This window comes from Rhinopithecus roxellana, chromosome 11 (genome assembly GCF_007565055.1).
Source record: "Rhinopithecus roxellana isolate Shanxi Qingling chromosome 11, ASM756505v1, whole genome shotgun sequence".
Classification (NCBI taxonomy): Eukaryota; Metazoa; Chordata; class Mammalia; order Primates; family Cercopithecidae; genus Rhinopithecus; species Rhinopithecus roxellana.
In genome coordinates, this window is record NC_044559.1 from 100,321,457 (window position 1) to 100,333,486 (window position 12,030).

General features: G+C 35.6%; 1 protein-coding gene across 1 annotated transcript in view; it reads left to right on the top strand.

Moving 5' to 3' along the window:
• Positions 1-11,665, top strand: part of CABCOCO1 (ciliary associated calcium binding coiled-coil 1) — a 104,633-nt gene extending 92,968 nt beyond the window's left edge. The window contains exons 6-8 of the mRNA XM_010376260.2: positions 5,381-5,503; positions 6,185-6,325; positions 11,268-11,665. Of these exons, the coding sequence (XP_010374562.2) occupies positions 5,381-5,503; positions 6,185-6,325; positions 11,268-11,342 (339 nt within the window). The 3' untranslated portion in view covers positions 11,343-11,665. The remainder of the gene's footprint in view (positions 1-5,380; positions 5,504-6,184; positions 6,326-11,267) is intronic.
• Positions 11,666-12,030: the final 365 nt, after the last annotated feature.

The following is a 12,030-nucleotide window of genomic DNA, read 5'->3' on the forward strand; positions in this document are numbered from 1 at the left end:
TTGGTTTACCGTGGCCTGCCAACTTAAATTTCTCCCTGCAGCTTCAGCTGGAATGGGTAATCTTCATTTCCTGTCCTAACTTGTTGTACTGTGTTACCGTTCACTGTTTAGGTGATTAGCATGTGTGGATCTGATGGTCTTAAAGCTCTATTAAGTTATAAATGTTCAAACTACCAGTATGCTGTGGATAAAAATAGAACTTGCTATTAGATGTCTATTCATACTCTGCAGAAGCCTGGCAACATTTTGAACCTTTTCAAAATGTAAATACTGCATATTAAGCATAGGAAAGAAAATTAATGTGCTGCATTTGCAAATTTATTTCCAAGTCGAAAATGCAAAGGAGGAGGAGGACTCTTGTTAGTAGAATTGATATTCTACATTTACAGAGTATATTAAGAAGTTTGTAATGGCCCTATCACAAAAGAAGAATACTTTAAAAATGGATTAATTAGTTTCTCTGATAATGTTGGCTTTTGAATTTCCTCTTTTCATTTAAAATTTATGGCCTCAGTATGACATTACTAGAGTTTATTTCATTTTGCAGGTGGCATTCATATGTTGTTACTTTATGTGCCATATATTGTGGGCAATGGATTGCAAGTTTTTGTTAAAAATTTCCAGAACCACACAAGTACTTCTTAATTAGACTTGCAAATGAGTAATGCCTTTCTTCAAGTGGGGAAAATCGTTAAAACATTACAGGAATTTCTGTGCTTTTTTTCCCTTAGTTAATAGTCAGGAAAGTTTGCAGTAAAGTTTACTTTTTGAAACTTTGACATTTTATAGTAAGTTCTGATTTACATATGAAGTCATCATCTGACAATTCCAAACAAATGTCTTTACAAAGCAAACCAGTATTTTGTCTATGTGCCTGTGTCTCAAAAAAGCTTGAGCAGATTTATCTTGCTTTCTGCTATTCAAAATAGTGGAAAGTTGTAATCTCAACTGCATATTTAATATCTTAAAAATTTAATAATAGATTTTAATAATTTAATAATTACCCCCTTAGTCATAGATTTCAGTGGCACACTGAATCACTATACACTACACACAAATCACTATACTTTCTCCAAACAAGCATTACTAAAGTAAAACACTACATCAGAGCTCATACTATTGATAATGTTAACACAGAAAGTTGAAAAAAGAAAGCATGAAGTGACCAAATTTTCAGATAAAATCTTTATACCACTTCTCAGACACAGTAAGATCTAGAAGCAGAGTCTAATTCCTATAAGCATGTTTTTAGATTCAAACTGACCCTGTACTTAGTTCCAAGAGAGTTCAAAATTCTTAGTATTTATTCCCATGGCAGATGTCCATTTCATCTTGAATATGCAAATTTTTTAAAGATTTCTTATGATTTTATTTGGCTTGTAAATAACAACCTTGATTTTTTAAGATACATAATGTTTGTCAATGAAATTTTATACTTACAAGTATTAAATTATGCCAAAAAGCCATTTACTTGATATTCTTCAAATACCATAGCACAATTCAACTTTAAATACCATAGCACAAGTCAAGTAAAGATGTAAACCATCTTAAATAACACTAATGCAATGTGCATGTAATGAACAATATAACTAACCTAATTTTCATGTAACAGATAACATCTGGGGGAAATGTATATTGGCAAGTTATGCAAAACTAATTTTCTAGCAACCACATCTGTAGATGTTATTTATTGTATGTTCACTTAACAGTCCATTATTCTGTTTAGAAATCTATTCTCTTCTTTATTAGAGCTTTTAATGTACTCACCTTAGTTCAAATGGTCTGCTCATTATCAGAAAAAATATAAATGGCATTCACATGGAACAACATGATTGTTTTTATTATATCCATTTGTGTTCAAGCATTCAAAAATGGCAAGAGAAATACATTTATTGCTTTACATTCAAAGTAATATTTAGGGGGTATTTGAAAGTCAAACAAAACCAATCATTTGGCCAAATGGATATATGTGTATAATCAGAAACTCCTGATTTTTAATCTCAGCATTAGGCCTCAGGCAACTCACTTAAAGGCCTTCCCTTTGTTTCCTGATCTGAAGATTATGGGTGCTATTCTCATATAGAAAAAGGGAGGTTGCTAAATCAGGGTACCAAATAGGAGTGTTTTTTTAATAAACATTCTTGATCCTTTTCTGTTTTTATTTTTCCAGATTTAAGAGGTAACATATTAGACTTTTGAGGGAAAAAAAATGAGACAATTACAATTCTGCAGGAATGTATAAAAATAGTTATAAAACTAGCTTTATTTAATTTGCTTCAACTATTCATAGACTTGAGGAAATTATAACGTTCTTTCAGAAAATCTAACTTAATAAAGCTGACCATGTCTCTCTGTTTTTAAATAGATTTTATTACAGAACCAGCGATGTTGTAAAACATGAGGTTTTGTTAAAAAAAAAAAATACAAAGGCCTAATTGTATTTTTTAAAGAAACTATTGCATCAGACTGTTTCATTTAAACATATTTTCTGGCTCTGGGCTCTCACCACAATTATTGATTCTAATTTTCCTTAAACTTGCTTTTTAAAAAGGCTACCATTTTTAATGTGAAAAAAAAATCACTGTGATGCTTCTGGGCATTATGTTTATTTCAAGCCATATATTTGACAATGTACTTTATTATTATTAATGAAAAGTCTTTATATTTACCCTCTTCTGAAATTGGGACATTTCTTTCCCTTGCAGTATTTCACAAACACAGCTAAGCGTTGGGACATTTCTTTCCCTTGCAGTATCTCACAAACACAGCTAAGCGTAATTCTTCATAAAAAAGAAAAACAGAGCTAGGGTTTGGTTCACTAATAGTATGCAAAACACCCTGAAGAAATTCTCACCCCCTAGTTTCTGTGCACCAATTAAATCAAATTAATAGTTATGTGGGCTACACTCATAAAAATGAGGGCAAAGAAAAGCTCAACTCTCAGTCAGAACTTCAGGTTCTTGGGAGTTTCACTTCACCAAAGAAATGATGATGTGGAAGCTGGGAAGTTCCAAGTTTCCAAGTGTGTGCCCAGTACACACACACACACACACACACGGTGCCAAAGACCAGGAAACTGGGTAGTTGGTGAGTCATTCAGATGAGCCTTATAAAGAAGTCCAGAGCACAGGGATGTGAGAGAATTGGACACAAATACCTGCTTACATTTAAGTGTATAATCTGACGGGGAAATGGGTACAAGTAGAAAAGGGCCGATGGTAGAATCTGCTACTACCAGGCTGGAGAGGCAACCTATTGAGAACTTCCACAGGGGGGTGAGGGCAAGTGAGCAGGAAGGCCTAGCCTGTGTATGGCCAAGCTCAGCAACAAGACAAATATGGTGACAGTAGACCAGAGAAAATTCTACCGCCTTAAAAAGAACACTTTTACCTTGCAGATTATCTCAGTGCCTGCAGTAAATTCAGTAAACTCCATTCAATTCCTTTCTCTCTTCTTTTTGCCGTCTCACTCATCCCCACCACCCCCACTCCTGTTCCTCAGTGTATATTAAAGTCTATACCACTAAGTAAATACCTCATCATCTTCCCTTGTCTCTGATTCCCATGTGCAGCTTATTTATTTTACCTATAATGTTTCAGAGGCCACTAAAATATGTTTAGCTGTCTCCTTTTCCTAGCTTGGTAAAATAAAGAGCAATAGAAGGTAAAGGAAGGATGAAAAACAAGAGTGCTGAGAAAAGGTACAAATCATTTTGTGGGAAGATGAAATTCTTGTATGCCCCATTTACGAAAAATGCAATGGCTCGTGGAAGTGCATAAGAGAAAAGAACCGTTCTGATATGTTTTCCAAATATTCTATTTTGATTAACATTTAGTTGACTTAAGATAAACAATCTGGAATGATGTCACCTAACGGAATAAAAATTAAGTGCTTGATAATAGCAGTAATTTCCAAATATGGCAACTTAATGACGTATTACAGTTTACTGAAAACCACAAAGGACAAGAAGTCAGCACACCAGAGTTTAACTCCCAGCCCTGTCAAGAAGTAATTATTTGACCTTAGGCCAATCATTTAACCTCTTGGTTTCCAAATCTTTTTGCCTATAAAGTTAGGACACGTTGGGGCTTCTATATATTTACACTAAGCAGCAACTTTGTATAAAATCAAGTTAAAATTAATAATATTAATTCAATGCAAAACACATAAGCATTTGTAAGACCAAAAATAAAACTTAGCTTCCAGTACATTCCAAAACCTATCTAAATCAAAAACATTAATATTTAAATGGTGACATGTAACATACAAATTCATTTGAAATCTCGTGGAGACATTAAAAATGAATTCATGCTTATTTCATTGGTTTTTCTTTTTCAGGCTTCACAGGATGACAATTACTTGGTGAATTTATACATTTTCAAATTTTTGTCTTCAAACTTACGTTTGAAGCTCTAATCTCAGGGCCTGACTTTGTCAGCATACTGTGGGTGACTTCATCTCTGGGCCACAATAACAGGCTCCTATAAAGTAAAACAATTTATCAATTTACAATGAGGCATGTAGTAGGGGTGAAAACGAGAACCCTCAAGTGGGCACGTCTCTACAGATCAACTGGGATGGGAATTCAAATTCTAACCAAAATACTGCTTATTAAACATGGAATTAGAACAACACCTAATTAAATGAATCAAATGTTTAATGTTATTAATACCCTCATCTCCCCTTTCCCTCCCCCAAGATAGAGTGAGATGGGCACTGCCAAAGTTGGCTTCCTTGACTCTCCTTTCCCTTCATTTCCAGTGTTAACCAACCATCAGCCTCCTTCTGAGTGGCACGCTGCTGTAAAGAATTCTTAAATGCTCATAGTGAAGTCTTGCCTTGCCCTCTGTGTTTTTGGCGAATCTCCTCCCTGCTCTACCAGCTTCATATATTAACCTTTGCAGCCCTTATTGTCTGCATCACCAAATTCTTGATGGCCACTTCAGCAGCTACATTCTGCCGAGTCATAGCAGTCCCCATCAGGATGTCATTAAGTGTATTAAATACCTAATCCTCTGCCAGAACTAGAGAAGATACACATAGCATCTAAAACTTGGTTCTCCACCTACAGAGGGCTTGTAGTCAGGAGAAAGGGGATACTGAAGCACAAAACAGTTAAGATCGAGGAGATACTACATGAAATCATAAACCACAGAGTATAGAAAGGGAATGAGACAGTGGGAAAACAAAGTGTTAATTTTGAGAAATGGAGCTCAAAAAGCACTAGAGAACCAAGAGGGCAATGGCATCAAAAATTCAAAGGAGGTGGCACTTGAAAGATAACAGACTTGGAACTATGGTACATACGTAACGGAACTGACCGAAACTGTGGTTGCTCACCAAAGGCTGTGTCATAATTCAACTTTTTTCTTCTCATCAGCAAGTGATAGAGGTTGTCAAGTCTGCATGTGGCCCTTTCCCAAATCCTCTGGAAGAAGGAATGTCATCTGATATTTATTCAACATTCATAGAGCCCCCCACAACATTGGATACAGAAATGAAGGTATATTTCTTTTTGTCTTTTCATTCACCCTACCTCATCATTATATTCTCTTGGGGTGGGAGGAAACGAACTAAATGTTTTCTTCATTTTCTTTGTCTCTGATTTTTCCCAACCAAATACAAATATTCCTCGAAGTGTCGATTCAAAGATGAGTCCGCTGATGGTAGTTCAGCAATTTTAATCCTTTCCACCCCACCCTTCCTAATCTCCACCTTCACTTTCCCCTAGGCACCATGTTGATACCATGACTTGATCTGTCATAATCCTTATGAATAGGAATATAAATGTAGAGTAACATCAAATCAAAATCTCCCTCCAGATTGACATTGTTTCTGCTAGAAAAGTGTCCAATAGAAATTTGAGGTTCAAGTGAGAACACATGGACACAGGGAGGGGAACAATGCACATCTGGGCCAGTTGGAGGGTGGGCAAAGAAGGGAAGGGAGAACATCAGGACAAATAGCTAATGCATGCGGGCCTTAAAACCTAGATGACAGGTTGATAGGTGCAGCAAACCACCATGGTACACGTATACTTATGTAACAAACCTACATATTTTGCACTTGTATCCTGGAACTTAAAGTAAAATAAAATAAATTTAAAACAAGAAGCTTTACATTCCATATAAATCACCGAATGCTCTAGAAATCATCTGAGTGTTGTTTACCTTCAATATTCTAGGGGTTGGATCAAGAACAAAGTCCTGAGGAGTCTCAGCCAGAAACTGACACCTCAAACATGGATCCTTTAGTTGGGTTCACCATTGAAGATGTAAAATCAGTGCTGGATCAAGTCACAGATGACATTTTAATCAGCATTCAGGTACTCAGTATTGATAGTATGCTCACTTACTTTATTACTGGTTAATTAGCCAACCTTAACTTTAATGTCTATAAACACTCCCCACACTGCCAGCACGAGTGATGCTTATGATGAAGTTCAATTTAACAGCTTCACGTAATTCTCAGTTGCGTCATCAGAGATTCAGTAAGATCACAAAATAGATTTTCCAACAGCATCTAGTGTGGTGCATGTTATCAGTTAACAAAATCAACGACAAAATCCAACAAATAACATGGTAAAGGCTTTATATCTCGTCAAACTGTAAATGTTGCTCATGCAAAAGGAATTGGAGTGCATTTCTAAATGGTAAACACTGAAGATCAAACCTTAATCCTTAGCTAAGTCTTCTCCCCAAATTTCTAAAGACTTTCAGATCTTTGAACTGCCTCTCAGACAGTTTGTTCCTTTTCACCTATCGTTAATGGCTAAGCAGTTTACACCAATAACTACACGAACATAGTGATGGCAGCAGCCGTATGAATAGCAGCTGCCAATGACTTATTAACTGGCTTAGGTTTATGCTTAGTTCTTTCTCATTCTGTTCAAAAAACAAACAGCCATTTCTACCCCAACTCAAAGACTTACAGGAATTCACATAATTTTTCAGGCCAAATGATTAAATAAGTAAAATGCATATTCTGGGCACACTTGCAATTTCTTTAGAAATGACTGTAAATCAGGAGGGCAACCTAGTGAATATTTAAAATATTAATGCACCTCAGGAGAAGATTTAGTTGTCATCTGAACATGAGACCATATATTAAAAGCCCACTGTATTAACAACTAATTTAAAAAGAGCACAAGATTAGCTTGGCATAAACATACCTTGTTACTTGTTTAATCATCAAATGTTATTGCACTATTTACACGAACATTTAATGATTTGGTGCCAACAGGCTCAGCCAAAGTCCTCAGCTTAATAAGGGGTGTTTAGTGTTTACCAGAAATAGTGGAAGAACACGTTTTACACAAAGCTTTATTGTTAACAACCCCATGAATGTAATAACTGGTTATTGTGTAGAAGGGCAGAGTGCAGTTGAATTAAGCTGAGTTCAGAACATATCTCCTTTTTAGATTTGATAACATTTCATCTAAATATAGTTTATGTATAATCATGGCTCTGGGCTCCTTTGCAATCCTGCAGCTCTGAAATTATTGCCGAGGAACTACTAGACAGTAACTGAATTGTTTGCAGGCCCAAAAATTCGAAAATGTCTTTACCAAAGCTGTCTTCCATGCAGTGAACAGTATGTTTTTAACTATTCATTGAAATTATTTTAAGTATTACAGTCTACAGCATTTATACCCCTACTCTGTATGATAGCTGTGTATCTGTATGTTATCTTCCCATTGGCCTGAAGCCATCCTGGAGGTTCAATAGCTTGCTCACCTAAATGTAATTAAGCACGGAGAGGACATGGACCAGAGAACAGGGATGCAAATCCGCTAGGTGCCACAATCATTTCCATAGTAAGTGGATTTGTAGATATCAGCCTGGGCCAAATTACTGCCAATTTTTCAATGAAATAGCATGATGATGTGGATTTATACAATGGTTCGAGATGGCAAACCCCTTTATGTATTTTTTCTCAGTAATCCTAGTAAACTCCATGTGAGTGAGGCAGGCACTTCCCCTGATAAATTGAAAAATGGGACACAGAAAGACTTAAATTATTTGTCCAGAGTTCCCAGGGTCGACAATTAATGAAAGACCCTGAATGGGAGCTGTGACCTGGGTTCTAGTTCTAATTCCAGTGCTATCCACAAAAACCACATAACTTCTAATATCACAACCAGACTACTTTGGATGTTAATACTCCCGTGGTGTGGCACTTTTTCCGTGTTTACCCTTGTGTCTTGGTCAGATTCCAAGTTGGGTAATTACTCTCTGCTTACCTAAATTCCTCCTCCTATTATAGATGTATAGGTTATTTTCCACTTCTAAAACCTGCCTTCCAGTGTTCCTTGCTCTAAGAACTGCCATATCCCTTTTCAAAGGTAGCTGTGTGTCAGTGGTCAGTGTATATATGCCATTTGAACACATTTACCTGCTGTAGGAACATTTAATGAATTACTGCTTGTGAGATGTTTTAAATTTTCCCACAGTTTTTTTTCTCCTGCTTTGTGTAAAGGTCATACTGTTATTACAATTTCTGCAAAAAAAACTGGCAGTAAATAATTCATGTTTTAAGTACAGTTTTTTTCAAAACTCCTTTTCTATGTGGTTTCAGGTATATTTTACCTTCTCTAATACAGAAATTTCTGAAAATGTAGTATAAATCCATAAGTTTTTTATGTTAATTCACTTATTTTCCCATTGACTCATTTTATGGTTTTAGAGATTTATTAAGAATGAAGTTATCTTGGCCCTGAGATGTTAATTAAAATTACACTGAATAGAGCAAACACTTTAAGCCTGTATAGTTTAGGTATTTTAATTTTAAAGATACATTCAAAATGAAATTATTTTGGCCCTGAGTTGTGTAATAAAAATTATACCCAATGAAGCAAACTTAAATATATTTAAAGAACTACATTTCAGAGAAATATGAATGCTAACACTAAATTCTTACATTACATGTTGGCTGTTGGCCCTGTCTAAGCAATAGGGTAAAATAATGTAAAAAGTTTGAGGGAAGTTTGCCATCTTGGGACTCTAGATGTTTTTAGGTCAACTTGAATTTTCCAGGTTAGAAAAGCTGAGTGTGAGATCATCTCAAAGAAGTGGTCAATGAGAGACTACTGAACCTATTATTTTTTCCTTAAAAAAAAAAAAAAATGTAGAACCAGACCCAACCACAGTATTTGCAGGATTGTTTGTCTGTTCAGCAAGGTTCTGAAGAATGACAAAGAAAATTGGCTAATGGCAGCCTGTTCTTCACTAGAAGCAGAGCCTTTAGATCCAAACTCCGCTGGTTGTGACTGAACTAAAGTACTAAGCACTAAAGTCTGGAGATCTGAAACATTATTCACCTCTGTCAGTATGCCACTCTTTTAGGTGCATCTTCATGAACCTTTTCCCAAGGCCTACACTTGTTTTGATAATTTCTGTCTCAGTAAAATACCAGAAAGGCCTCCAAGTGAATGTAAAATCCCTCTGTGGTAGTGAAACAGAAACTGGTAGATGATAAGCACATTAATCCTTAGCTGAAAAGAAATGAGATTATTGGTGGGCATAGAGGGACATTAATTGAAAGTGGGAAGAATCAGTTGTTTGAGTGGAGCAATTCTTCCCAATCCTTTGAAATTGTGGTAAAATTATTTCAATCTGTTTTAATCCCTATGTGGTCCAATATGTTGTATGCCATAAATTTATTTTAATGAGGCAGGAGTAACAGATTTTTAAGTATTTCATGACATCATAACAATGAAAGATAACATTGGTGAAGTATATCACAAAATTGGAAGTTGGAATTACGAATCCAAAAACTAGAGTGTGATGTTAACATAATCCTATTCCCCTACTTAGTTTTTAAGGTAAGAGCTAAAATCCAGGTGGTGAAATGAGTTACCTAAGGCGACATAGCTGAACTAGTACCTAGATCTTCCCAGTCCGAGACCAGTGCTCCTTTCAACCCTACCTAAAATCGTGTGTAGATGATGATTTCTTTAGAGTCAGTACACCCTAAAGAAAGAGTTCCTCTGTGACCTGGAGGACGGTTCCATCCCTCCTTGCCTCCTCTACCCAACCACCAAGAAAGGAAAAGATAAGAAACCAGAGGCCAGAGATTGATCCCAAGGTTTACTAAAGCTTGAATCAGAAAAGACTGATACTTATGAGAATTCTGAACCCAGAATTGTTGGCACATATATGATCTTTCCAGAAATATCGTACCTTACTGTGAGATGAGATCAAATCTCATCAGATAAGGCAGCATGGACATTTCAAAACTATCTGTTACAGTTACACTCTTGTAAATAAATATGAAAAATTATGTCTAGGCTTAAAACAGTATTTGATTTTTTAAAATGTCTTCTATTTAAATTAAAATAATAAAAGGTTTGCAAAGTAGAGTTACCCTGAAGCCCTCAAATAATGTTACAGCTATTAGAAATGTAACCTTTGAGTTTATTAACACAGATGTGTATAAGCTACTCCTTATACAGTGGTAGACATTTTTTAAATCACCTAAACAAGAACAAAAACACCAATTTTGCCACGTCAACCACCACTGGTTTATCTCTACCTAATTTTATTATCGCTTGTGAAAAAGGGAAGACATTTCCAGGGCTACTAATGTTTAGATAATGTGAAAGTGTTTATGGAATTGTGCAGGTAGCAATATGAGTCCACAGAAGATCACTGCCAGAGGCAAAATGCTATCACCACCTCGGCAATCACAAAGCCTGAGAGTAATTGCTTACTTTTTTTTACCAAAAATATACCACAAAATGGCATCATTCCAAGAGTTCTAATGTATGATGAATACTCTTAATTATGGGAATTGTTCTAATTGTAAGATTATTTGTGTTTTTTTTTTCGCAACAGAAGCTTCCTGGGATCTCATTTAGAATGTATTACACAGAAGACACAGACATCCATTGCAGATGGGTGGAGGGACCCACAGCACTGCAATAACTGAGCCCAAAACAGTTATTCTGATTCGGTGCTTATTGGTAAAGTCTGTCTGAAAATATAGATAAATTATCCTATCTTCCAACACAAGGCTATGTGAAAAATGGCCGTCCAAATACCACTTCCTGTTCATAGCAGACATGCTATACATTGGAAATGTGCAGAGAAATATGATAAAGTGTTATCACATCACTACAGGCTGAAACACAGCTATGTCTGCAAAACAGGAAGGTGTGTGAGGGATAATGTCTGTCTTTAGGCACTATAGTATGTCAAAACCACAAAGACAATGTGCAGCAAAAGATAGCTCCATCATAACCACGTTTTTTATGATTGTCTTCACAGACCGAGATAAACGAAAAACTGCAAATACAGGAAGAGGCCTTTAATGCACGAATAGAAAAATTGAAAAAGGCCTGAGGACTCGGTACAAGGAGAGTGATGCTAAACTTCACAGAAACAAACAAAACCAGTCAGAATAATAGACTCTCTGGAGCGTCGTATCTCCATCACTTAGTTGTGAAAGGAAAACCAAGCCCCACTTTTTATTTTCCTAAGTAATTAGGAAAGTATTGGTCCCAATTTTGCTATCTCCCATCCCATAACAGCCTCTGAATTTATTGCACCAAGTGTAATAAGAATATTTTGTATACAAGAGTTTGGAGAATTATATATAAAAATACAATTACTTTTATGATAGCCCTTTGACGTTTTGACTAATAAATGCTATTCATCTTCAAGGAGAATGAAGCCAACTTTTTAAATAACCAGAAATAAAGAAAAACGATAATAACTTTATCTATTTTGACCCAAATGACTGCCACATTATTGGAACACTGTGAAAAGATACCAGTACCACACTACTGAGGATAAAATTTGCTAAACAACAGCAATTCAAGTGCATTTACGAGGTTTTTCTTTCTTTCTTTCTTTCTTTTTTTTTTTTTTTTTACTGAAATCATTTGGTTTTCTTATTTAAACGTTTCAGTGTGAAACCAATTTTCTGAAATTATATAATGCAGTTTGAAGCACTTTAATTTATTCTGTACTGTATTTGTTATTTCTAATCTTGTTACTCTCCCAGGAGAATACATGACCTATATAAAAA